Genomic DNA, 27,761 nt, shown 5'->3' with positions numbered 1-27,761 from the left:
CCACTGTATTCCAGCCTGAGCAACAAAGGAGACCCTGTCTTTAAAACACACACACATGCAGAGAGAGAGAGAGAGAGTTCACCTTCCATTTGAGACACTTTGAATTGCCTTTCATACCTCCATTTTTATTAAAGGTCCAAGTTCAAAAACTGCAGGAGTCCCTCTCTTACTCTGAATTCTCTCACTATTCCTCACACTTTGATATAGGCCATTAGGACATGGTATTTCTAAAACCACCTGTTCATCACAATAAAAGGATGATTATGATTTACATTGATCCATGATGTCAATCATGATGACAGTAGCTACTATTTATTGATCCTTTATTGTGACCAGGTCTCAGCTAAGCAAGACCACTGTCAACTGTTGTGGCACTTTTATGTGCTTTCATTTATGGTGCATGTAATCCTCACGGGGATGTATGGCTTGACTAGCAAAACCCCCACAGCCATTTGTGTTGTGTTAAGTATAACTCTAGGGAGTAGAAAAGGGAAGCTCAGTGACTTTAAATAGCTTGTCCAGGACCAGTCAGCCAGTAAGTGGCAGATTCTGGACTTCAACTGAGGTCGGCCTCCAAAGACAGTGCTCTTACCACATAAACCATAGGCCTATACTAGAGAAAGTCTTTGGTACAGTCTCATGTGATCTATTATAATAAAGAGTAAACATGGCATTCAGCACACTGGTTAAATAAATTATAATTGGTTAAAGACATTCAGAATTGCAACAAATCTTAAAACAAGGTAGAGAGTGAATTATTGAACTCTTGTGCTCTTGAAATAAAAGAGGTCTATGACTACACAAGCTTTTTTTCATTATGTTACACTACAAAACATTACATTCCACTCTGCATGGTACCCAAGGCTCTTTAGGATTGGCCTCTCTGATTCTCACACCTCATCTCTTGCCTCTTCTCTCCCACCCTCCTCCCTCCCAGAATGAGTTACAGTTCCTAGAATGCATTTTATGCCTCCCTTCCTCAGCTTTGGTCCTTTGCTATGAACTTTTATTCTTTTTTACTTCTTTTTTTGGCTCAATGACCTTCCTCCCTTTGCCTTCATAGCTGCAACTTGTCCCTGAGAATTCAGCCCAGACAGCATCTACTCTAGGAAGCTTTTCTTCTTTGTATGCCCCAGTTTAGAATAAGTGCCTCGCAGTGTGTTCCAGTTGGACCCTGTGCACGGATCTAGCCTGGTACTTATCCCACTCTGTACTCACTTGCTTACTGCATTTCTCTCCATCTCAATAATTGAGACTGTCATATTTGTGTTTATATCCCCTTTACCTGGCATGCGCCTAGTGCATGGTAACCATAAAGGCATTTTGAATAGAAGAATGGGAGAATCAATGAATGGCAAAGGGTATTAATAAAAAGTGGAACTCAGTCTTCCATGACGAGAATAACATGAATGCTAAATTCTCTTATTAACTGAGAAGAAACCACTGGAGGCATCTCATTCATTTCTAGTCAATTCCACCACCAGGAGATAAAAGGATTTTTCTCTATTCTTTGGACTCATGGCTTTCCCCCTCTAACTCCTTTCTACCCTTCCTCCATAATAAGGCAATAACCACCATGTCTGTAGTACAAACTACCTGCAAATTGGCAAGTTGTAGGCGTAAATACTTTGGTCTAGTCAAAACAAAAGCAGATCTGTCAAGAAGAAACGTCATGGCAAGTGTTTTGGGATGCTTGAGGCATTTTGCCTGTTGTCTTTCTAAAGGGCCAAAGAATGACAACATCTGCTTATTATGAGAGTGTTTTGAGAAAGCTAGCAAAAGTTTTAGCAGAAAAACACCCAGGGCCTGGGCACAGGGGCTCATGCCTGTAATCCTAGAACTTTGGGAAGCTGAGGTGGGCAGATTGCTTGAGCTCAGGAGTTTGAGGACCATGGGCGACGTGACCAAACCCCATTTCTACAAAAATAAAAATTTAAATAAACCAGCCAGATGTGGTGACACGTGCCTGTGGTCCCAGCTACTAGGGAGGCCGAGGTGGGAGAATCGCTTGAGCCCAGGAGGTGGAGGCTGCAGTGAGCCCTGATTGTGTCACTGCACTCCAGCTTGGGTGACAGAGTGAGACCCTGAAAAAAAAAAAGAAAAGAAAGGGAGAAAAAGAGAGAGAGAGAAGAAAAAGAAAGAAAGAGGAAGAAAGGAAGGAAGGAAGAAAGAAAGAGAGGGAAAGAGAGAGAGAGAGGAAGGGAAGGAAGGAAGGAAGGAAGGAAGGTAAGAAAGAAGGAAGGAAGGAAAAAGAAAAGAGACAAACACCCGGGAAAGCTGTACTAAAGGGTCCTTGTCCACTACGACAATGCTCCTGTTCATTCTTCTCACCAAACGAGGGCAATTTTGAGAGAGTTTCCATGGAAAATTATTAGGCATCCACCTTACAGTCCTGATTTGGCTGCTTCTGACTTTTTGTTTCCTAATCTTAAAAAATCTGCAAAGGGCACTTATTTTGCTTCAATTAATGATGTTAAAAAGACTGCATCGACATGGTTAAATCCCCAGGAACTTAGCTCTTTAATAATGGACTAAATGGCTGATATTACCACTTACAAAAGTGTCTTGAGCTTGATGGAGTTTATGTTGAGAAATACAGTTTCCACTTTTTATTTTTATCTTCTAATTCCATTTCTTTATGAACTTTTGAAGTTCCCTCGTATATCTGAACTTCGTTGTATTTGATATATAATCTGTGCCTGATCGTTTCTGTTCTCCATCTCTCCTGCGCAGCTCCATGTCCCACAGACTGCCATGTAGTGATTGTTTCAATAGGCTCTTTTAGCTCTGGCTTTCAGGTGCCTTCCACCACTGGGGACACTAGTTAGCAGAGGGAGGGAGGAGAGTGAGGTTGAGTTATTGATTTACTGGCTGCCTCCCTGCTTGGACACCGAGGGTCGACAGTGTCCTGTATTCCAGGCCACAGCTGTTATCAAACGGCGCTCTCCAAACAGGTCTCCCACTAAGTCCTAACTGTTCTCTGCCCTTTCCTCTTCAGGCGGAGGGGTGTTAGGCCTGCATGGTTACTGGCCCCAGAGTACTTTGGCGCTTTTCCTACGCCTTGCCCACATCTGAGTAAATAATCTATTAATGCTATTAACTCTCCTCAATTGCTCAGTTTGAGATGCCATCTGTTTCCTGCCAAGACCCTGCCTGACACATCATTTATCCCATCTGGGGCCCATGAGGCTTCATGCTGGGCTAGCTGGACCCTCACAGGCTCTAGGCCCTTTCTTAGTCCTTTCTAAAGGGGCCTCAGAAAAACTTTCCCATAAAGTCCAATATGACCTCTCTGTGACTGTTACCCAATCTCTTTCCTGGATCTTACACCTAGAAACCCTTGAATTGACTTCTCCCTTCACCCCTCAGCCCATGACTGTTCGAGAGCACCTGCTTTACTTGTTTCTGAGTTTGTTGATTCTTCTGGCTTCTTCAGGTTCTTTTGTGTGTTTTCCCCCCACACACCTACCTTGCTACCACTCTATCTGGAAAATTCTATCTGATCCTTTTCCGCACTCTATCTGGAAAATTCTCTCTTCATGAGGGTCCCAGCTCTCATGTCACCTTGTCTCAACCAGAAGTGGAATTTCTGCTCTTCAAATGCTGTAACACGTGGCTTATACGTCTCGGTGGCACTTGCCAAACCCTACACTGAGCAGTAGAATTTGTAAAATGCCATATCTTCCCTAGATGATAAATTAAAGCTCCCTGTGAGGGTGATTTTATAACCCCTCAGATCCAAATATAGTGCCTTACAGCTTGTCTGTGCTCAAAAATACATACGGGGTGGGTGGATGATTGATAAATGAGCAGATGAATATTCTTTATTTTTTATTCTTCCTGCTGTGGGTCTTCTCAGCTCTGGGAGACCTGTTATTATTATACTTACTCATCAACTTCATGTTGAATAAGACCAACCCCTTCAAAATTCATTTTTTTAGCAACAAATATTTTTAACTTGGTGCAGAAAAGGGATACAATTAACATATAAACATTTGTATTAGCATTCTGAAAAACTTTTAAGTTGACAAACACAGAAACAGTTTGGGTTCCAATTGCACTAGAAAATTCAATTTAATAACCCATAGCTTTTATAGCCAGTTGATATTTAAAAAAAAAACAGATCCATGTTAGTAGAGAATGTCCTAGCCAAATTGTGGTGCTTTGTGTTTTGATGTTTTGTTTTGTTTTGTTTTGCTTTTTTTTTTAAGAGATGGCATTTCACTGTCACCCAGGCTGGAGTACAGTGGCATGATCATAGCTCACTGCACACTTTGACCTCTGAGGCTCAAGCGATCCTCCCACCTCTGCACCCCTTCACCCCCGTGAGTACCTGGGACTACAGGTGCATGCCACCGTGCCCAGCTAATTATTTTGTTTTATTTTTCTGTAGAGACAGGGTCTCGCTGTGTTGCTCAGCCTGGTCACAAACTCCTGGTCTCAACTCCTGGCCTCAAATGATCCCTCTGTCTCGGCCTCCCAAAGCACTGGGATGACAGGCATGAGCCACCACACCTGGCCAAATTGTGGTGCTTTAAATGAAATAATGTGTTAATTGGAAAGTGAGAAAATGTTTGAATATCCTCTATGTTCTACATGCAAACAAGTTATTTTAGATGATACATGATCATACCCTCATAGATCATTCCACATGTTATTTTTCAAATAGAATACGATAATCTTAGAAAAAATAGTTTCTTGTTTTAGCTGTGAAGAGGCTGTGATAACATATCTGAATCACTTGCTTAAAAGGACGTACTATGGGCAATAGACCTTTAAAATGACACGTCCCCAGCCATGCATATGTTAGACATAATAGCAAAAACAAACAAACAAAAAAAAACAGTTTTTTAAGATATGGGATATGATAAAAATTTTGTTTTGTTTTTTGAAATTATTTTTAAATTAATCTCACAGCTCCAAATAGCCTGGCTTTTACTGACTTCTCTGAAACTGACTCTAACATCTAAATTTGGGGCCTCACATTCAGCTACTTTAAAGTTCCGCTAACTTTTCCTTTCTAAAACCATTTCCATTGATTTTTTCCCCTAGGGCTGATTTTCACTGGGCTACAGTGAAAAGTCTTTGCTTCCCAGCTTGTCTCTGAAGTCCTTCATCCTTTGTTGTTAGTAAGCCTGTCATTCTGTCTCAACTGTCTCATCATAGTCATTATATCCCATTCACCCATGTCTTTAAGGACTCCAACAATTTTGCCCAGTGTTCCTTGTAAACTTTTGTCACGCATAACTCTTCAAGTGAAACATTTGGATCTGCCTTGAGAAAAAATAAAGTAGCTAATCCTCTATGTCAGATCCAAAAGTATCCATGTACTTAAATATTACCTAAGTCAATCATTATTTCAAATCATCTCAGATATCATAACTATTTCAAATGTTTCTTTGAGTAAATATGAAAGACTGAGACAGGAAAAATGTATCATTATTAAATAGCATTACATTAAATCATCTTGTCATTAAAACCATGGTACCATCCTGAGCAACATGATGAAACCCTGTCTATACAAAAAATACAAAAAAAAATTAGCCAAGTGTAGTGGTGTGCACCTGTGGTCCCAGCTACTCAGGAGGCTGAGGTGGGAGGATCACCTGAGCCTGGGAGGCAGAGGTTGCAGTGAGCCAAAATCTCACCATTGCACTCCAGCCTGGGTGACAGAGTGACACCCTGTCTTAGGAAAACAAAACAAAAAAAACTGTAAAGTCAAGTCTTTCCTAGAAGTGGGGCTAGGGTGAAGGAGAAGCAGTGCCTTGTGCTTTGCTATTTACCTAGTGTCCTCACATAAATTTCTTTCTTTTGATTTTTGACCTCCCAGAATCCCGGGGGGGGCATTATTATTTTCTCTTGCTGATTAGAAAATTGTAATTTAGAGGATTCAAATCTAAATCTTCTAAGTTAATATTAAAAACATCAAACATTACAATTAGATTCCCATTTTCTCTCACTTGAAAATATGAAAAATGGGTGTTTTTAAATTTTTTAAATTAATTTTGGCTTTGGTATTTTGTTTTTGTTGTTTGTTTTTACTTATTTTTCCCCTTTTTTCTCCTCTTGGATCACCTCTTGAAACCTTCTTTCCTCATCCCAGATAGTCTGCTGCACCCTTTGTGACTCAATGGTGTACTGTTAATAAACATTTACTGAGCGTCTAGCCCAGCAGGCACTGTGTTAAGGCTGTTCCTGATCTCAAGGAACGCGTAACCCAGCAGGGGAGACACAGTGCCCTAAGTGCTTTAACTGAAGTCTCTGTAGATGTGGTTGCACAAAGGAAATCACTATGTTTATGGAAAATTTAAATTTGCAAAGAGCATTACTAGCTTTAAGAATGCTCCACATCAGACAATTCCTATCAAAGCAAAGCAGAACTCTGAAATTATTTTCTTGATATTAATTGTAAGTTTATATTTCATGAGTTCCTGCTTTCTTTTGCCTCTGCTATACTCAGTAGTAGCCTCCACTAGAGCTTCTCAGAAGATTGGGGGTCTTATCACTGAGGTCTCAGATCAAATGTCCTCACCTCAAACATCCAAGCTCTTTCCTGACCACTGAAATGCATGCATGCACACCAAGCCCCCAAGTCACTTACTCCCTATTCTATTTTCATCATAGTCCTTATCACTATCTTACAATATATTTGATATGTATTTTTAGTGCTTGTTTGTTTGTTTTTTGAGACGGAGTCTCACTCTGTTGCCCAGCCTGGAGTGCAGTGGCGTAATCTCAGCTCACTGCAACCTCCACCTGCCAGGCCCAAGCAATTCTCCTGCCTGGCCTCCCAAATAGCTGAGATTACACCCAGCTAATTTTTGTATTTTTGGTAGAGATGGGCTTTCGCCAAGTTGGCCAGGCTGGTCTCAATCTCCTGACCTCAGGAGATTCACCCACTTCGGCCTCCCAAAGTGCTGAGATTACAGGCATGAGCTGCTGCGCCTGGCCAGTTCTTAGCCTTAATTTGGAGTTGACAAGGAAACAGCCAATTGAATAGTCATCTGGAAAAAAAAAAATAGCCTTAATAGTACTTTGTTTATGAAAACTCTACATTTCAGCTGGGCATGGTGGCTCACACCTGTAATCCCAGCACTTTGGGAGGCCGGGGCGGATGGATCACCTGAGGCCAGGAGTTTGAGACCAGACTGGCCAACATGGCGAAACCCCGTCTCTACTAAAAATACAAAAATTTAGCCAAGCGTGGTGGCGAATGCCTGTAGTCTCAGCTACTCAGGAGACTGAGGCAGGGGAATTACTTGAGCCCGAGAGGTGGAGGTTGCAGTGAGCCGAGATCGTGCCACTGCACTCCAGCCTGGGTGACAGAGTAGACTGTCAAAAGAAAAAAAAGAAAAAGAAAAGAAAAGAAAACTATAATTTTATTATTTTTATCCTGAAAATGCTCTGTGAAGGTGGACAATCCTGTGAGGCAATTATTGGACCTATATTAGAAAAAAGAAATGGTAGTGTACAAAGGGCAGGTTGTGTTCATAGGGTCAAACAGGCAGTGTCCAGAATTTTTCCAAACTGATGGAACAAATTTTATTACTTTTAAGGTGCTATGAAAATTGAAGATAAATATATAAAAATAAATATTGTCCTACTACAGATGGAGCTTTCCATTGCCCCCTTCTGCCGAAATCAGATGCTTTCATCTGAATTTGAAGAGTGAATCTTATATTGTTGGTAAAAGGAATAAAATTCTTCAGTTCAGCATCTAAACTCTGACATTGCAATGGGTCTTCTAATTCTATGATCATTTGTAATCATGCACACTCTGCTTCAATGTAAAATTAGTCCATTCAGTCAACAAATATTTATAGACTTCCTACTATTTGCCAGGCACCATGTTAGATGCTTGGTGATTCAACAGTGAACAAAGCAAAGACCCTGCCCCTGTGGAGCTTCCAACTGAATGAGACAGAAAAATATTAATCAGATAAGTACTAATATCTATCTACAAATGATAATCCTTGATATATAAGAAACATGCCATGTGCCATGAGAACATATGGGGGAAAGCCACCCTCATCTGGATTTGGAGAGGGCTTTCCAAAGGAAGCAACATTTAAGTTGAAATGTGAAGTGATCAGTTATTGACTAGGTGAAGATGGGAATACAGAGAGGGGAAAGAGAGAGTACATGTGTTCCGGAGAGTGAGAATAGCATGTACAAGAGTTGGGTAAGTTTGCCTTTGCTGCTTGGTGTTACGGCTTTAGGAACCATGTCTTTTGGAGTGCTGCATTGACTTTTGCTGCCAAATAGCTAAATATACTTGGGTTTATGATTATTTATAAAGCTATATTTCCAGCAGTTCATGTGTCATAAAGCATGGAAATTTGTTTTTTATTACCTAGTTACTGGCAAAATCAAAATGAAGCTTATGGCATACTAGATAATTTGTGCCAAAATTTCAAAGTGTTCCAAATTAATTTGGTCATTCCAACATTAGAAACAGAACACCATGAAACAAAGAAACCAAGCACGGAAAGCTAAATATCCAGATAAACTTTAAATACTGCTAACAGATGCTCTTTGTGTGAACCAATTCCTTTTGAAAATGTCAATGAGGGCTTTCAACAGTTTTCCATTGTCATATCTGAATTTTTGCATTCTTTTAGGGACAAAGGAGGAAAAGTTAACCAAATTCATCATTTATTAGCCTACTCTCCAGGTGTGCTAACTGGGGTCTGGTACACTGTACAGTTCTGACTTTTGATCACCTACCCAGTAAATATTGGAAAATACATGGCATGATTATTCTGCTACCTTCAACAGTTGTAAATCAAGATGGCCAGCCTCTCATAGAAGGAAAACTTAAAGAGAAGCAAGTCAGATGGAAGTTCATCAAAAGGTGGAAAACACGCTATTTTACACTGGCTGGAAATCAACTTTTGTTTCAAAAAGGAAAATCTGTAAGTTCCTCCATCATCTTTTCCACTTGCATTTTTAAGGTCTTGATCTCCACCAATAGCTAGACATTTTTTCTTGAGTTTAAACTCTGATAATTTTTCCATCTCCATTTCTCCATCTTACAGCATTGTTTTATCACATACGTCTGTGTCTAGTCTGTTTATTCCTACGTTAGTTGATTCACTGTCCCCTTCCAATTTATTGTGGAAGCTTGTTTTAGTTGACTTTAGTTGTTTCAGTTGAACTTCAGAGGGACTACTAGGTCTTGACTCAGACACCGTGCCCTTTGTTGCCTTGTGGACCATGTACGCGAATTTATGACTTATGATATTGGCTCTGGTTTTTTTATAACTATAGTTTATATTTGGAAGTGGGTGTCCAAAAAAGGAGGACATAGGCAAGGAGGAAAGAATGGAGGCTGATTTACTTTAGGTACTTTTTATAGTCAACAAAGTTTAATTCTGATTGAAATATTACTGTCTTTCATCTATTTAATATTCAGTTAATGAATATAGTAGAATTATGATCAACTTAATAAATATTTAATATAATTTTCCACTTGAATACGATGCTCAGTAATTATTTGTATTGTGAATTTTCAGTGGAAACCTCTGAAGCAGCATTTCATTGCAATCAATAATGCAAAGTTATCTTCTCTTCTTTTCAAATTAGTTTTATGTATCATTAAACTCTGCTGATTCAGGATCAAGAGGAATAAAATCTTGACCTACTCCTTGGCTATTTTAGAAAATAATCATAATGACTAGCGTTTTTTCAGTGCCTACTATGCAACACCTTTGATTGCCTCAAACAGTCCTCAAAACAATCCTATTAGGCCACCACTGCTATTATTGCCATTTTACAGATGAGGAAACTGAGTCAAAGAAACTGATCGGATTGTCCAAGGATAAAGCTAATAAGGTGAGAAAGGGTATAACTGGGGTCAAGATCAGGCAGTGTTACACCAAAGCATGTTCTTAAATGAGTTTACTGCTTCCCATGTATACTTAAAATACAGAGTCAGTGGTAAACTGTACTCACCAGGGATCTCCATAGAAACAGAACCAATAGGATATATAAAGACATATAAGAGATTTACTATGGGAATTGGCTCATGAAATTATGGAGGGTGAGAAGTTCCATGATATGCTGTATGCAAACTGGAGAACCAGGAAAACTGGTGGTGTAATTCAGTCTGTGTCCTAAGGCCAGAAAATTAAGGGAGTCAATGATATAATTCCCAGTCCAAGGCCAAAGGCCTGAGAACCTGGGTATGGGGATGAGGTTGGGGGAGGGATGTAAGTCCCAGAGTCTGAAGTCCCCAAAACCAGGAGCTCTGATGTCTACAGGCAGGAGAGAATGCATGTCTCAGTGCAAGAAGAAAAAGCAAATTTATCTTTCCTCCAACTTTTTATTCTATCCAGATCCCCAATAGATTGCATGATGCCCACCCACAATGGTGAGCATGGATCTTCTTCACTCAGTCCACTAATTCAAATGCCAGCCTCTTCCAGAAACACCTCACAGACACACGCGGAAATAATGCTTTCCCAGCTGTCTAGGTACCCATTAGCCCAGTCAAACTGACACATAAATTAACCGTCACATAAACCAACCTGTCTGAATTAATTAATGAAGAGTGGTAAATTAGTTAAAAATTATAATTCATTGTGGGCCATATGCACTATATCGTTGGAGTCCTCATTATAAAACTTATTTGAACATTTTAATCAACAGGAATCAAGTATCGTGTATTCTGACCAGTGCTCTTTTAATTAATAAGACTTCTGTTATCTTTTTGAATGAAAAAGAATATTTTTTGTGATACCTACTGTGTACTCATGTTACTTTCTTCATCTGTGTGTATTATAACATATACAGATGGACTTTTCTGTGGCTAAAAATCTTTTTGAAAGGGCAGTTCAATTTAGACAGCTATTGGAAACTTAAAGAAACTTTTTTTAGCATAGGTTCACACTAAAGCATGTTTAAAGTGTTTAAAATGACTACCTGAATTTTCTGTTTTTATTCAAGAAATCAAGAATAGAAATGAAGACGTAGTAATTTTCCAGATCCCTTAAGACAAAGCAGAGTTGATCTATGAGAATGTTTTTCTGAACTCAAATAATGACCTTTATACTTTCTGATTCATGGCTTTTTAATAAGATTTAAAGAAAAAGCAATTTTATAATTAGGTAACTTGTTTGATATGTTTATCAGGAAATAATGGCCTGACATTCCATAACTCTGACAAAACTTGCGGCTCAAATAGTGGGAAATAATTTAATATAGCATGAAGGCCACAGCAAAATACCTCTAATCTCCAGGGAAACAATAACCTACCAGTGGTCAACCGTCCTGCTGAAGCTTCAGGTCCTTATAAAAGGGCCCCTTGTAAATGAAAGAAATGTGCATTTTAAAATTAGAGCTGAGGTTGAAAGACTCTAATGGAAGACTCTAATCTTTCACTTTTGCATTTTTAAGACCTTGATCTCCACCAACCAGCTAGGCAATAGTGAGTGTCCTTTGACTTTCTGTCTATTCCTGTCTCAGTTGATTCACTGTCCATCTTTAAATTACTATGGTAACTTTTTATTTTCTTATCAATCTCTGTACTATAGACTACTACAAAGAAATGCAATTTTATTACTGTCAGATACTTACTGTAAACCAAATTAGGCTAACAAAGTATTGTCTAGTGTGTATGTCTTCAAACTTCATCCTGTGTACCCTAAAAGAATTTTGAAAAATCTATGTAATACCTTGCAGCATTTTAAGTTGCAGCAACACTTTTATCATAAGTTTAAACATTTGCTCGGACAGTAATTTCTGTTGAATTGTAAATATTGACATTTTAAAACAAAAGGATTACATCTCTCCATTAAATGTAACCATTGGATTAAAATACCATAGCAGTTTAACACCTAACACTATTTTTTAATACATAAATTAACTCTCTTTTAAATAGAAATGTTCACATTGCTTCTGTTTTTTTTTTTTAATCATGTTTCTGTTCTACCTCTATCACAGCATTTTATCCTGAATGGCATTTCATTTTTCACTGAGTAAAACTATATGTATAAATTGAAATTTAATTGTTTAAATTTCTTGTGACCATCCATCTCCAAGTGTTATTTTTTCTGATTCAGCTATCTTTTTAAAAAGTTATATCCTTCAGGAAAATCCATAAGTATAATGCCAAGCTTAATAATTATTAAACATTAAAAATTGAAATATTATTGAAAATGCATCTCATAATGAAATAGATGAGGAGTGATTACATTGCCTTGGCTGATGGATACTTCCCTGACATCAATAGTTGGAATTGCTTTTTTGTTTGGTGCTTCTGAGACTTTTTTACACTGGACAAAGCATCATAGAAAGTATGGGATGAGTGATGATGATGCTTTTTCATTGCAAAGTGAAAGGAGGGTGATTGCAACAGGAGAGGTGGGCAAGAAGAATTGGCAAGATTCTCAACCACAGGTACTTTCTTTACTAGACAAAATGTATTCATGTGAAAGACCTGAAATTGCTTCAAAGAAATATCTGGCCCCTTAAAATTATTCATCTTAGCCCAGTGTGATGACCTTGGTATTGTAGAGGTTCTTAAATTTTTGCTTTAATAAAAGGCAAATGTAACATCATTAAATATTTCTTCTCTTACTGTTTGTAGACAAAGCATGCTTCCAAAGCTGCAGAGAGTTTCAAAAACAGTTTGGTCTATGCAAATACTGGAAACCTCTCTATTCAATTAAGGTTTGGCAAAATCTTTCTCAGAGGTAGCACAAAGGAAAATTCAATTTCATACCTCCCAAACTACCTGAAGTTATAAGTTAATAGCACTCCAAATTGTACCGTTGCCCCTTGCTCTATTAATATAACATTAATAGAAAATGAAAGAACTCTGAATTTTTCCCAAATCCCACTTTATAATAATATTCTTTAAATTAGTTAACTTGTGTCAACTTATGATACTCTAACAAAGGCCTGACTGCTCACTCCTTCAGTTATTCTAATGATTCTGAGGCCTTAGCACCCAAAATAACAAAGGTCTTGAGCCATAAAAAGTGAAAGGATTCTGGCCCTCTTAGAAAGTTCTCCAGTAGCCAGAGATCCCTGCCTACAGTAACAGCCAGCCCATGTTCTTTTCTTCCCATGCCTTTCAGAAAGATGACCCTGACGACTGCCCAATAGAACTCAGCAAAGTACAGAGTGTGAAGGCTGTGGCCAAGAAACGCAGGGACCGCTCTCTCCCCCGGGCTTTCGAAATCTTCACAGACAATAAAACCTATGTCTTTAAGGCCAAGGATGAGAAGAATGCAGAAGAATGGCTCCAGTGCATCAACGTGGCAGTTGCCCAAGCCAAAGAAAGGGAAAGTAGAGAAGTAACCACATATCTGTAGGGAATTTACAAGTCAGCCACGACAATTATACACCACAGGCATTGTATTATCATTGCCAATGTCAAGAAAAAGAGCTAAATCTACCAAGCCATGTTGTTTTTTACTGAATACCAATGGAATTGTTGTCCTTTAAGAAGAAGGGCTTAAAATGGCAGGATTCTTAGTAAATGTCATACTCTAACAGCTTTAGTATTGACTTCAGAATATATCTGATGCCTACAAAAATAAAATAAAATAAAAGGAGCTAGAGAGTATGCCCTCAGATAGTGTGGGGCCAGGAAGGGAAAAGTCACTGATAAAAGAACTTCAGTAGATATGTCATTTAAAACTGTGAGAAAACAACATGAAAAGATGCCTGAACTCTCCGTCCTGAGGAAAGATTAGCACTTCTGATGAAAATCATAGTCTGTCAAAGGTATTAAAAGAAAAATTTAAAACAAAAACCATTAGAAACGTTGAACTAATGTACAGAGAAAAACCATGTAACTTTACTTATAGACATACAATTACATGATCCTCTCTTACTACGAATGAGGCTAACACATGGTAAAATGGTTCTCAAATCAAGCCAGTTATGTCATTAAATACTTGTCTTTCAGAATTACTTATTTAATTATTCCATTTAAGTTCATATAATATAATCTACAGTTTAGATACTTGGACATATATCCTGCCCAAGGCACTAAGTGTAATATAGAAAAAGGATAGAAAGCCATTTTCTCTATCTTCAAAATAATGTGCCATCTCCATTAAAATTGACTTTAAAGTTCTATAATATCTTCTTTGTATTCAACCTTTTAATACCTCCAAATTACAAACATCTATTTTTTTCACTACATAGATATATAATTACTCTATGATAGACAGAATTCTAGAGTGATTCTCAGTAATCCATGCCTTGGTATAATCCTCTCCCCCATTGAGTGTGGGTGGGACATGTAACCCGCTTCTAACCAACAGAATATGGCAAAAGTGATGGGATCATCTCTCCCATAATTATGTTACATTATATAGCAAAAGTGAAGAGAAGTTGCAGATATACATAAGGTTTCTAATCAGCTGACTTTGAATTAATCAAAGAGATCCCCTGGGTGGGCCTGACTTAATCAGACTAGTCCTTTAAAAGAGAGTGAACAAGTCAGAGACTCTCTCTCCTATTAGCCTTAAATAAGCAAGCTGCCATGAGCTCTACGGCTGCAAGGAAGTAAGTTTTGTCAACAACCATGTGATCTTGGAAGAAGCATCTGAACCTCAGATAAAAGCCCAACCCCAGCCAACACCTTGCTTGCAGCTTTGTTAAACTCTGAGCAGAGGACCCAGCTAAATCACGCTTGGACTCCTGACCCACAGAAACTTTCAGATAATAAATGTGTGCTGTTTTAAATCTAAATTGTGGTGATTTGTTATACAGTGCTAACTAATACAAAAGCTAAGTTGGGCTACATACAAGGGATAACTTTTTCCTTGAAATTTATTGACTATGTAGTCTAGTATAGAAACCTGGAGAAAGATCATGAATGGTCAACACCTTGACCCTCCTGCTAACTTACTAGGATAGGAAATATAAAAGGGGCCATGTTTGCGAAAGGAAACAATTCCACTTTAACAAGTAAAGTTTGAGGATATTGTGAGTCACAGAATTTATTACACATTGGAAATAGAGTTCTGGAGGTTAAAATTCAGGATCACTGGATATATAGGTAGTCGCCAGAGATACAAAATTCGATGAAATTACCCAGAGAGAATAAGAAGACAAAAGAATTAATAAGGGTTCCTTGAGACACCAGCATTTAAGTAAAGGCAGCTGGTGTAGCTGATTAGTGTTGAGAGATGACGTAGATCAGGAGAAACGATGTCACAAAAGCCAAATTAATAAGGATTTTTCAGGAAAAACAGGGCAACAATTTGAAATCCTGAAGAGTAATCACTTAAGATAAAGCCTAACTTTCACAATCAGGAAGCAATTGGTGTCATTGGGAAGAACAATTCCATTTGAGTGAGGGAGTAAACATCAAATTTTAGTAGGCTGAAGTGTCAATGGGAGGTTAGGAGTTTAAAGCAATAATTGGACTATTTTTCAACAAAATGGGGCTACGATGAAGGGGCTAAGATGGAGCAAGTGTTTTCTTGCTCTTTTTAAGATGAGTAAGAATTAAGGGAAAGATGAAGGAGTTAAAAATACAGAAAGAAAGAGGAAAAAAATGACTTTGCTTGAGTAGTTTCCAGAAGTGATAGGAAGGGATTAAAACTCCTTTATTCTGCAGCAATTAACTGAGCACCTGCTAAGCAACAGTTGCCATGCTTGGCCTGGAGATACAAAGATAAAATACACAGTTTTTCTCTTCAAGGGGTTTAGAGTTTAGTGGAAGAGACGTATACGTACAGCAGAAATATAAGTACTACGCGGCAAGTGCCTTGATGAAGGTATGCACAGGGTCCTGTGGAAACACAAGAGAAGACACCATTGTAAGTGACTTTAAACTCAGAGTGGACTCCCTCACTGCTTCCCAGAGGTGATAGAAAATGAGCTAGTCTTAAAGAACTAGTAGGATTGCTGTGGGCAAACAAGGAGCAAACGGTCAGTAGAGTGAACCATGCTGCAAATGCAAAAGAGGGAGAAGGAACATGGTCCATTTGCAAAATGTAAGTTTTTCCCTAGGGTTGAAACATAAGGGGTGTATGGAAAATGGTTCAGAGTGATGCTGAAAAGGCCTGCAGGACCACAGGATTTAGGACTTGGTTCCATGCCGAGGGTCTAAACTTTTTCCTTAACATGATGAGGCATTAATTTGTGTGGCAGCAATAAAGATAAAAAAGAAAAAAAATTAAAAATAAGACGATGAAGCACCATTAGAAGGTTTTAAGCAGATTTGCATTTAGAAAGAGAATCTTAATAGTGGTATAGAGAATGGATTATAAGAATATCAAAAACTGTAGCAGGGAGACCATTTGGGAGGTTCTTCTAAGGTAGTGAGGACCTGGACTGATGTAGTAACAAAGGAAATAGAGATAAATGAACAGGTAGGAAAAATACTGATTTAGTAAAATGGACAGAACACTGGTGGATTGGGTGGAGTTGGAGTATGGGAATGGAAAGGAAAGAGTTTCTGCTGATCCCTAGGTGCTTGCTTGGGAAACTTGGTAGATGATGATGATGGTGATATTCACTGAAATAGAAAATTCAGAAGCAGCAGTTTGAGAGATAAGCAGATGGTAAATTTAATTTTGATGTATACATTCAGGGCACAGATAGGGGACTAACCTTGGATTAGACAGAAAACTCCTATGAAGTTGGGCAGGAAAAGGATGAGAATGAGTATAGTTGTAAATGATTCTCTAAATATTCTTTTAAAACCTACTGCCCCATTCTTAAGAGTCAGTGAATAACTCTAGCTGTTTTAGTCAATTAGGAACAATTGGTAACAGACAAACACTGACAAAGTATTAGGTGACCTTGCATTAGCTATTAACAATTTGAATACCAACAGTGTGTTTAAACCTTTCACAGCAGAGAGCTCATGGTAAAACAGTGGCTATGCTGAATGTTTGGCCTAAGAAAGAAGAGAACGGCCCCCTCAGCTCAATTTGTGGGGAAAGAATTATTTTTACTACTTGCTACAAAGTCCTTGTGATTTAATTAACTGGATACCTCTAATCTAGAACATAACTCTTAGTGCCTTTGAGCCAGATCTTAAAAAAAGTAAATGTGTGAAGTGTAAATAATGAACTTTCTGGTTTCATTCGATGATGTGTAATAATTCCAAATGCAAGTAAATTCTCCTGGGTTCAGAACCACACTAGGAATCTCAGAATCATCAGCTTCCCGCGAATATTTCTGGCACTTCCACTCTGGTTGCTGGTGAGTTTACCACAGACTGGCCTTTCCCAAGAGGGCTGCCATTTCTGATCCCGATCTAAGAAGAAACCACTTTCCTAAACATGCTTAAACCTTTAAAAATGTTGGTATGAATAAAATTATAATCATGGACAGAAATTGAAGTGGCTTTCATTTTAATTTAATTTTTATTCTTTTTCCCTCCCAGATAGCATTGGAAATATAAATGTTTATGTATGAGAAGCTCATCTAGCTATTTCTTGAGAACCTGGAGTTTGGTAAAAACAAATGTTCAATACTTTTCTAATACTGAGCTTTCTAGAAAATCCTTAGCTGGTGATGTCAAGGGGCATTTACTGGGTCATCTCCAACTCACCTACTTTCCATAGGCACCCACAGACCTGTTTGTGGTGATGACTTATTCTCAGACATAAATAAGGATTACATGTTTAAGGAAGCATTACCCACTTTAGGAAACAATTGTGAGATAAGGTGAGAGAATATGTGAGCTGAATTCAAAGTGCATTGCAGACAAATAAATACCATGGTTTAAATGCCCTAAGAAGGATTTCCAGTTCCCAAAACCTAAATTTTTAGAAGAGAAACCAAGGAAAAAACCAAACTGTCATCTTGTTTCAGAATAGCACCAGAGTATAGATCCCTTGGAACAAATCCTTCCCAAAGATGCTCCTGAAAGACAAAGGGGTTGGAAAATCCAGAAGACGTCTACCAAGGTCGGGAAAGGGGCACAGGGTCTGGGCACGTGAAGAGTCAATCCCTCACTCTATCGAAACTAGATTACCAACTGAGCCAGTTATTCATCCTTCATCCCTGGTTTGGGGATAATACTATCCACAGAGTGGAATTGATGTGAGGCACACATGTCGTGTAAAAGCACAAAACCTATAACCTTAACCAGCAGAGAACTTTTAACATAATAGGTGCTTGAAAAAGACGCTTCAGTTTTTATGTACCATTAAGTAACTATGATGCCATGTCTTAATGATAATTACATGTTGATGTCTTCCTTTTTAGGCAAAACATTCCGTGGTTGCTTTGCAAGACCATATGGAACTGTGGTCACTTCAATGTTGGCTCTTTGGTTCACTAATATCACATTTCATCCCACTCCTCTGCTTCTGTGCTTTTCTGTGTACATGATGACTTTTTGTTTCAAAGTCAAACCAAATTGTAACCTGTTTAAGACATAGTAAACAGCAATCAGCCCATGTGCTGTCAACTATCCACATATCTGAATGGATGTGACAACACAAAGAGCTAAGATAACATTTGCACATCAATAGGCAACAACAGAAGCCCCATCACAGCTATTCCCACTGCATAGTGATTGTAAAACATGTACTAATTTCAGAGATATTTAAATGTGGGGGAAGAAAATGTAAAGCAGTTAGCAGACGGAAGTATTAAGAGTTCCACACAGGTTTGTTTCACAGTAATCAAAACTGTATGTTAACATTTTTGAGAACAGTAGAGCATATTGCAAATGTAACAAATTCTAAAACATAATGGTTAAAATGCCCCCAGTGCACCCATCCTCAAAGGTATGAGGTCAGCTCTGCCTGTAGTTGCTTACCCTCTCTTTTGACAGGACTAAGGATGGCTGATGTCCACATACAAGCCATGTTTCTGGTATCTCTATATCCCCCTGCCTGTGCTCTCCTTTGTCCAAGTTTCCTTTCCTGAAAGGGAAGCTGGGTAAAGAATGGGCCAAGATAGCAGAGATGGAGGCAGGGGTACACACGGTGTGTCTTTTTATTTTTTCACTTTCATTTTAAGTTCAGGGGTACAAGTACAGGTTCATTACATAGGTAAACTTGTGTCATCGGGGATTTGTAGTCTAGATTATTTCATCATCCAGGTATTAAGCCTAGTACCCACTGGTTATTTTTCCTGATCCTCTCCCTCCTTCCACCCTCAACTCCCCGAAAGGCCCCAGTGTGTGTTGTTCCCCTCTATGTGTCCATGTGTTCTTATCATTTAGCTCCCACTTATAAAAGAGAACATGCAGTATTTGGTTTTCTGTTCCTGCAAAGCACATGATCTTGTTCCTTTTTGTGGCTGCATGGTATTCCATGAACCACATTTTCTTTATCCAGTCTATCATTGCCCAAATGATGGGCATTTAGATTGATTCTATGACTTTGCTATTGTGAATAGTGCTGCAATGAACATACATGTGCATGCATCTTTGTAACAGAATGATTTATATTCCTTTGGGTATACACCCAGTAATGGGATTGCTGTGTCAAATGGTATTTCTGCCTCTAAGTCTTTGAGGAATCATTGCGCTGTCTTCCACAATGGTTGAACTAATTTACATTCCCATCAACAGTGTAAAAGTGTGCCTTTTTCTCCACAACCTCACCAGCATCTGTTGTTTTTTGACTTTTTAATGATAGCCACTCTGACTGGCGTGGGATGGTAGCTCATTGTGGTTTTGAATTGCATTTCTCTAATGATCAATGATATTGAGCTTTTTTTCATGAGTGTTGGCCACATGTATGTCTTCTTTTGAGAAGTGTCTGTTTATGTCCTTTACCCACTTTTTTATGAGGTTGTTTGTTTTTTGCTTGTAAATTTGTTTAAGTTCCTTATAGATGCTGGATATTAGACCTTTGTTGGGTGCATAGTTTGCAAAAGTTTTCTCCCATTCAGTAGGTTGTCTGTTTACTCTGTTGTTAGTTTCTTTTCCTGTGCAGAAGCTCTTTAGTGTAATTAGATCCCATTTGTCAATTTTTGATTTTGTTGCAATTGCTTTTGGCATCTTCATCATGAAATCTTTTCTTGTGCCTATGTCCTAAGTGATAGTGCCTAGAAAACCCCATAGTCTCATCCCAATAGATTCTTAAGCTGACAAACAGCTTCAGCAAAGTATCAGGATACAAAATCAATGTGCAAAAATTACTAGCATTCAACAGTCAAGCCAAGAGCCAAATCAGGAACAAACTCCCATTCACAATTGCCACAAAAAGAATAAAATACCTAGGAATACAGCTAGCTAGGGAGGTAAAAGATCTCTACAAGGAGAAGTACAAACCACTGTTCAAAGAAATCAGAAATGACACAAACAAATTGAAAAACATTCCATGCTTATGGATAGGAAGAATCAATATCATGAAAATGGCCATACTGCCCAAAGCAATTTATAGATTCAATGCTATTCCTATTAAACTGCCACTGACATTCTCGCAACTAAAGAAAACTATTTTAAAATTCATATGTAACCAAAAAAGATTTTAAATAGCCAAGGCAATCCTAAGCAAAAAGAACAAAGCTGGCAGCATCACGCTACCTGACTTCAAACTATACTACAGGGATACAGTAACCAAAACAGCATGATAGTTGTACAAAAACAGACACATAGACCAACAGAGCCAAATAGAGAACCCAGAAATAAGACCACACACCTACAACTATCTGATGTTCAACTAACCTGACAAAAACAAGCAATGGACAAAGGATTCCCTATTCAATAAATGGTGCTGGGATAACTGGCTGGCCACATGCAGAAAATTGAAACTGGACCCCTTCCTTACCCCATATACAACAATTAACCAAAGATGGATTAAAGATTTAAATATAAAGCCCAAAACCATAAAAATATGATATGTCTTTTACCCACTATCACAGATTGGGGACCCTAGAGGTGAACTTAGAATGGTGTCTGAGGAGGAATTCCAGATCAAGTAGGAGGAGCATTTTCAGATGAGACCTTCAAAGTCAACCATACCAAAGACAGGAGTAGAAAGGCGAGGCCTAGAGTCAAGTTGGAAGTTGGAGAAGCAGGGAAGAGCAGAGAAAGGCACAGAGCAGAGTGAGTGGAATGGGCAGGGGGTTGCGTGAACTTCAGAAGAGCAAGACAACCCTTATGGCTTGATTTTTACAGGTACTTGCCTAGGTGAAGTGGCGGCGGGGGGGCTGGGGGTTCTGTTAAATGTGCTTTGATGAAACAGGTCCGCCTCCTCATAAATGTCCTTCTATTCCCTGGTTATGCAAGGCCCTATAGCCATGTGCTAAGCACAACAGGCAACCAGCTCTGATGATAACCTTGGCTCCCGGGTCCTGCCATGAGAGCCCCAGCTTTGGCAGAGGACATGCCATAAGAACATTCTTCTCATGTCCCTTGCCCCTGCACCCGAGTACTATTGAATTTGTCTGCTTCAAAGAAAAATTTTCTGAGAGCAGAGGGGCTGGAAATCTTTGAACTTCCTATAAAATGATAATCAGATGCATTGTGTTTACATAGCTTATTTATGACTTTGTGGACAAATCTTTGAAAATCTTACATCAAATTTAAAAATGCATTTTCTCTGTCTTTCAAGCAATAAAAAGATTAGAATTCATTTTGGTACTGAGAATCTAGAAGAGTTATAAAATTTTCAAATAATGTAAAAATGTAAAGTATTCAAACACATGGTAGACTCATGCATGCCTAGGAATAACAGCGCTCCATGAGACCACACTGGAAATTAAGGGGGAGTGGGTGCTAATAGTAGTAAATTCTAATTTTTCCTTTTTTGAATTATTCTAGAATTATTCTTTGCCTTGTTTTATTTTTTAACTACCATTTCACTAACATTAGTAGAATATCCATAACACACACACATATATATACACACATTTACTATTACACAGGTATTATGACAACAGAACTATTGTTTTCACATGTGCTTTGCAGAAATCAATCCTATTACTTCATTATCTTATATTTTATTTATATCTGTCCTCTCTCTCTCTCTCTCTGTCTCTCTCTCTCTCCCCCTCTCCTCTCTCTCTCTCTCTCTCTCTACTGGCATTTCATGTAATCAGAAGAAACTTTTATGTGTGTTCCACTATTCTTAACAGAGATCCACTTCTATGCACCAGATTTCCTTTGGGAGTATTCTGTTCCCTCTTAATTCAGAGCTATTGCTATATGAGGAAAGAGTCTAAATGTCATTTCTCTTAAGAGAGAAAAACAATGATTCTGTTTGCCAAACTAGCTCATAAACACAAAAATCAGAAGAAGGTCCATTTTTAAAATTTACCCAAAACCACAGTTTGAAAATGTCTGTTTTGGAAAATTAACCATAATACTAAGGATATGTGTTGATTTGAGAACATTTTCATCAGGACTCTCCCAAACTCTTCATGGAGGGGTGTCATGTAATTTTCCACATAAACATCTCTTACCTATATATTCATGTTTTTGTTATCACTGTAATACTGTCGTCTCCAGAATCCTGCAGTTGTACCATCCTCAGGTAATTACACATCAAATTCCACTGCAGCCGATAGTGTCACAGTAAGGCTCCAATGTAACGAAGCCACTGGCAGAATGTGAGGCAGCCAAATAAACTAGGCCAAGTTCTTCTAAGCAAGGAGATTTGGCATTTATCATTCAGTTAACAGTATCACAGGCTATTGGAGTTGGAAGAATCTTAATGCTTGCCAGGCCCAACCTCCCCACCCCATGGAGAAGTCCCTTTCTTGTCATCATTGGCAGGTGGCATTCCCAACTGCTCAAACCCTTCTAGGGATAGAGAGCTCATTAATTTATCATCAGTTCACATCTTTTTAAAATCAATTTTTTCTGTTTATGAAAACATTTATTGCAGAAAAAAACAAAAACTACTAAAATTATAAAAATTATTCATAATCATCTGATCATTCAGAACCCAAAAAAAAATAGAAATGTTCAAATATAATTCCCATTAGGTTATTCATACCATATAATTATTTTCTTAAAAATTCTGCCTTTCCATCATTTCTAACCTTTAGTCCAGGTTCTCACTCCTGCAGCCAGACATAATGTCTGCTCCCTCTTCCCCAAGACAACCTTTTACGCAGTTTGATTCAAACATTCATTCAACAAATACTTATTAGCCAGGCGTGGTGGCACATGCCTGTAATCCTAGCTACTCAGGAGGCTGAGGTAGGAAGATCACTTCAGCTCAGGAGTTCAAGGAGATAGTGCAGTATGATTGTGCCTGTGAATAACCACTGCACTTCAGCCTGGGCAACATAGCAAAAGAAAGAAGGAAGGTAAGGAAGGAAGGAAGGAAGGAAGGAAGGGGAAGGGAAGGGAAGGAGAGAAAGAGAGAGAAAGAAAGAGAGAAGGAAAGAAAGAAAGGAAAGGAAAGAAAGGGAAAAAGAAGGAAAGAAGAAAGAAAGAAGGAAAGAAAGAAAAAGAAAGAGGGAGGGAGGGAGGGAAGGAAGGAAGAAAGAAGAAAGAAAGAAAAGAGAGAGAGAAAGAAAGAAAGAAGAAAGAGAGAGAAGGAAAGAGAGAAGGAAGGAAAGGAAGGAAGGAAGGAAGGAAAGAAGGAAGGAAGGAAGAAGGAAGGAAGGAAGGAAAGGAGAGACCATTTACTGAGCATCCAACCTATACTAGGGCATGGGGACTCAAAAATGATAAATAAATTGTCCATGCCTTTAACAAACTCAGTAAATAAATGTTATGATCTGAATGTTTGTGCCCCCGATTCCCAAATTTATATGTTAAAACCATTAGTTAGTAGTATGTGTCAATACCAATGTGGTGGTATTAAGAAGTGGGGCCTCTAGGAGGTGATTAGATAATAAGGGCTCTGCCCTCATGAATGGGATTAGTGCCCTTATAAAAAGAGGCCAAGAGGAGCTTGTTTGTCCTTCCCAACGTGAAGACACAGCTAGAAGGCACCAGCTCTGAGGAATAAGCCCTCACCAGACAGCAATCTACCAGCACCCTGTTGTTGGACTTCTCAGCCTCCAGAACTGTGAGAAATAAATTTCTGTTGTTTATAAGTTACCCAGTCTAAGACAGTTTGTTATTGCAGCCCAAATGGACCAACACAATAAGTATATTTTATTTAATAAGTAAATCCGTACATAAAGCATCTCCTATGTGCAGGACCTGTGCTGGGCATTAGAAATGCTGAGGCGACCAAGATGTCTCAAACTTTGTGGGATACGTATCCTAGTAGAAGAGAAAAATGTTAAAGTATTATCTTAATTATGAAATTGCCATGCGACCTATCCTACAAAGAAGCACAACTGATATGAGATTGTGAAAGGAGAGGTCTGATCTAGTTGGGAAGTTAGGGACAGCTTCCTGGACAAAGAGACATATGCCTGAGATCTGAAAGATGAACAGGAAATTACTAGTCAAAGGTAGAGGTAGAAGAAAAGCAGACCAGGAAGAACTGAATGTGAGACGACCTTGGAGAGAAAAGGCATGCAGCACATTAGAGGAACCAAAACAGGCTAGTGTGGTGGATGAGAGTGGTGAGGCTGGGAGGCAGGCAAGTCATGAAGGTTTGTGGGAGGGCTATTGTTGGGTTTAAAACAGGGATGGTATGATTAGATATGCAATTCCATAAGATGGTTCTAGCTGCTGTGTAGAGAATGGTTTGCTGAGAACGCAATAATAGAAACTGAGAGAAAAATAGAAGGCTATTACAATAGTCCAGGTGAGAGGTATAACGAATGCTTGAAAGAAAGTAGCAGCACTGGAAATGGAGAGAAATAGAGGGTTAGAGAGAGATTTTAGAAATGCAAATTGCAGGACTTGGTGATTGATGGGAATTGTCTCCAGAATCCCAGCACCTGTGGGTTGGCGGTAGCGCCATTCATGATAAAAGGAGCATTCAAAGGGGGTCAGATTTGAGGGACATCTTGTCCTTGAAAGAAGCAGATGTGTAGAGATCACGACACTGTGATGTGGGGGCATGATGATGACAGAGGAGGGGGCTGCTGGCTCTGCCTGGGGAGTCAACTAAATCTCCACTGAAGAGTTGATAATATGCTGGATGTTGAAGGAAGAATATAATTTTCTTATATTTTAGACCTCACCTTTCACACTCTCACAGTCAAAAAAGAGAAATGACATATGCCAAGACTCAGGATCACATTTAAGATGAGACAACGTAAATGGGCAAGGATGAGAACAAGAGTCACTTAACTTTAATTACTTACTTTATCGGTGTTTTTGTTCCAAATTCTTGTAGAAATATATACTAGATTTTTAAAAGTAAGTATGGTGGGCACTGATGTATCACCAACATCCCTTAGTGAAGGACCTGGTGCCCCAGCTGCTGGGACTGCTGTTGGCAGACAGCCTTCAGCTGTCATTCCCCTCAAGGACTGCCTCCTGGCCAAGGTCATGCCTGGGGCAGCTGACATCTAGTGAACGGTTGATGGGAGAGTGTAAAGACCTGGCCATTCAGGCCCAAGTTGAGACAACTCTGAGGGACCATTCTACCTGCAGAGCTCTCCACATGGTCAGTTAAGACTATCATTTGGTCCCGACTGAAGCTCAGTTTCTCCATCTGCCCCTTACTGATTCCTCTCCACTCCCTTCTGCAGGTGTTGGTCCCAAAGGTGCTCCTTAATAAGCATCCTGCGCCTTAAACACTGCCTCAGAGTCTGCTTCCCAGGAAGTCCAACCAGATTGAGAGTAAGTAAAGACATAAAGGCAAAAGGAAAACAAAGTGGGAAGAAGAATAGTCACTGGGGTAGATGAAACTCATTCCCAGCAAAAGACAGCGTTCAGAGTTGACACCATACTTTCATGCAGCCAGTTAAAGGAGGCATTCAATCAGATTCATGAGTCAGAGTTTCCCCAGGCTAAAAATAAACCAGTTGCCCAGAGGAAGAAAAGCTCTCCCAACACTGAGACCCAAGAATTTTTTTCCTATACGCCTTACAAAGAGAACTCTGTAATATAGTAATATCAGCTTCAATATCTCTCCATAAGGGCAACAGCATGTTTCAGAAGGATATGTAAGGGTGCAAACCCTAGTTACAAATTCAAACATACAAATAATATAATTTTCTTTATTTCCTTATGTTTGAATTAATTTATTGCTTGAGTGCTGGATCTCACTTCACTCAGGAGCAAAAAAAGCAATGTTCATTGATTCAGGATAAACCTACTCAAACTCAGAATATTCTCCATTTATTCAGGTTTTTTCTAGTTTCTCTTATCAACAAGTATTCTTCCAAATGTATTATTTATGCCACAAGATTCATATTCTAGTTCTTCAGAGTTATGAATTTTTTTATTTTTTTATTTTATTTCATTTTATTTTTAGAGAGATGGAGTCTTTTACTCTGTTGCCAAGGCTGGAGTGAAGTGGCACAATTATAACTAACTGCAGCCTCAAACTTCTGGCCTCAAGCAACCCTCCCACCTTGGCCTCCCAGAGAGCTGGGATTACAAATGTAAGCCACCATGCCCAGCCAGAGTTACGAATTTTTTAACCTTGAAATTTTGACTTCTATTAGCCAGACACAATGGCACTTGCCTATAGTTCCAGCTACTCAGGAGGCTGAGGCGGGAAGTTCACTTTAGCCCAAGAGTTTGAGGTTGCAGTAAGCAATGACTGTACCACTGCACCCTAGCCTGGATGACAGAACAGAACCCTATCTCTAAAAATAAAAGTAAAAAAATTTTAATCCTGACCTTTGAGACTTAATCTTACTTTTCTCAAAGTATTAACAGGTAAGTTTCAGAATAGATTTTTGAAACTTACAGTTTACTGTTACTTCTAATTTCTTTTCAACATCCTTTTTCTGAGGCAATGAATGCCTTCTGCCTAATTTGAAGGGGTAGGAGGGCCAGGGGATGGGCCAAAGGGCACTACAGAAGATTAAACTAATAACAAGGAACTAAAAAAAAACATAGGTTAACAGACTGATTGTTATAAACAGATTGTTACAATGTTTCAAAATAGCATTCCTCAGGAAAACCACTAGTACAATGCTAGTATATAGAAAAAAATAAAAGTAACTGGGGTGGGTGCTCAGAACCATGTGGCCCAAACAGACAGCATGTGGTAAGTCACAATGGAGTCAGGAATATATTTGAATGTGGAGGAATGGACAGACTGTTCAACTTTCAAACAAGGCTTATCCAAGTGGAATCAGGATTCTCTATTATTTATTTATATATTTCCATATGCAGGATATCAGTTTCAAAAAAACAGGAAGTTAGGGAGGTTGTGAAGGTTTTGTCTCTGTTGTTTAACCAAAAGCCCCTGTGAAAAATGTGATGTCCCCCAAAATGAAAAAGTCGTTATGAAAATTATGTCTATTTTGTTCTCTGCCACCATTAACTAAGCTCAAGTCCAGCCAGTTTTAAATTTCAAACCACTGGAAAGGACAGGCTCGGGGGAAATACGTGGAAGTTAAGAGGTTTCTGGGTTCTAAGTGACAGGAGCAGAGCAAAGTATGGCCACTTCAGATACAAAGTTTAAGAGGGCAAAGAGCCTCCTGAAGATGAAACTAAATAGCATGACCAGTCACCGTGGCTCACGCCTGTAATCCCAGAACTTTGGGAGGCCGAGGCGGGTGGATCACCTGAGGTCAGGAGTTTGAGACCACCCTGGCCAACATGGCAAAACCCCTTCTCTACTAAAATACAAAAATTAGCCGGGTGTGGTGGTGGGTGCCTGTAATCCCAGCCTGTAATCGGGAGGCTGAGGCAGAAGAATTGCTTGAACCCAGGAGGTAGAAGTTGCAGTGAGCCGAGATCGTGCCACTTCACTCCAGCCTGGGCAACAGAGTGAGACTTTGTCTCAAAAATAATAAATAAATAAAATAGCAGATGCACACAGAGCTCTGTCGGC

General features: G+C 39.0%; 1 protein-coding gene across 10 annotated transcripts in view; it reads left to right on the top strand.

Moving 5' to 3' along the window:
- VEPH1 (ventricular zone expressed PH domain containing 1) overlaps window positions 1–14,709 on the top strand; it is a 294,353-nt gene extending 279,644 nt beyond the window's left edge. For all 10 annotated transcript variants that reach the window (XM_063661318.1, XM_054483989.1, XM_054483987.1 and 7 more), the window contains 2 exons: window positions 8,779–8,915; window positions 13,083–14,709. In XM_063661318.1, the coding sequence (XP_063517388.1) occupies window positions 8,779–8,915; window positions 13,083–13,319 (374 nt within the window). In that variant the 3' untranslated portion in view covers window positions 13,320–14,709. The remainder of the gene's footprint in view (window positions 1–8,778; window positions 8,916–13,082) is intronic.
- Window positions 14,710–27,761: the final 13,052 nt, after the last annotated feature.

The sequence above is a fragment of the Pongo pygmaeus genome, chromosome 2 (assembly GCF_028885625.2).
Source record: "Pongo pygmaeus isolate AG05252 chromosome 2, NHGRI_mPonPyg2-v2.0_pri, whole genome shotgun sequence".
Lineage (NCBI taxonomy): Eukaryota > Metazoa > Chordata > Mammalia > Primates > Hominidae > Pongo > Pongo pygmaeus.
The sequence above is the reverse complement of the archived record's forward strand: the minus strand, read 5'-3'. Positions and strand labels throughout refer to the sequence as shown.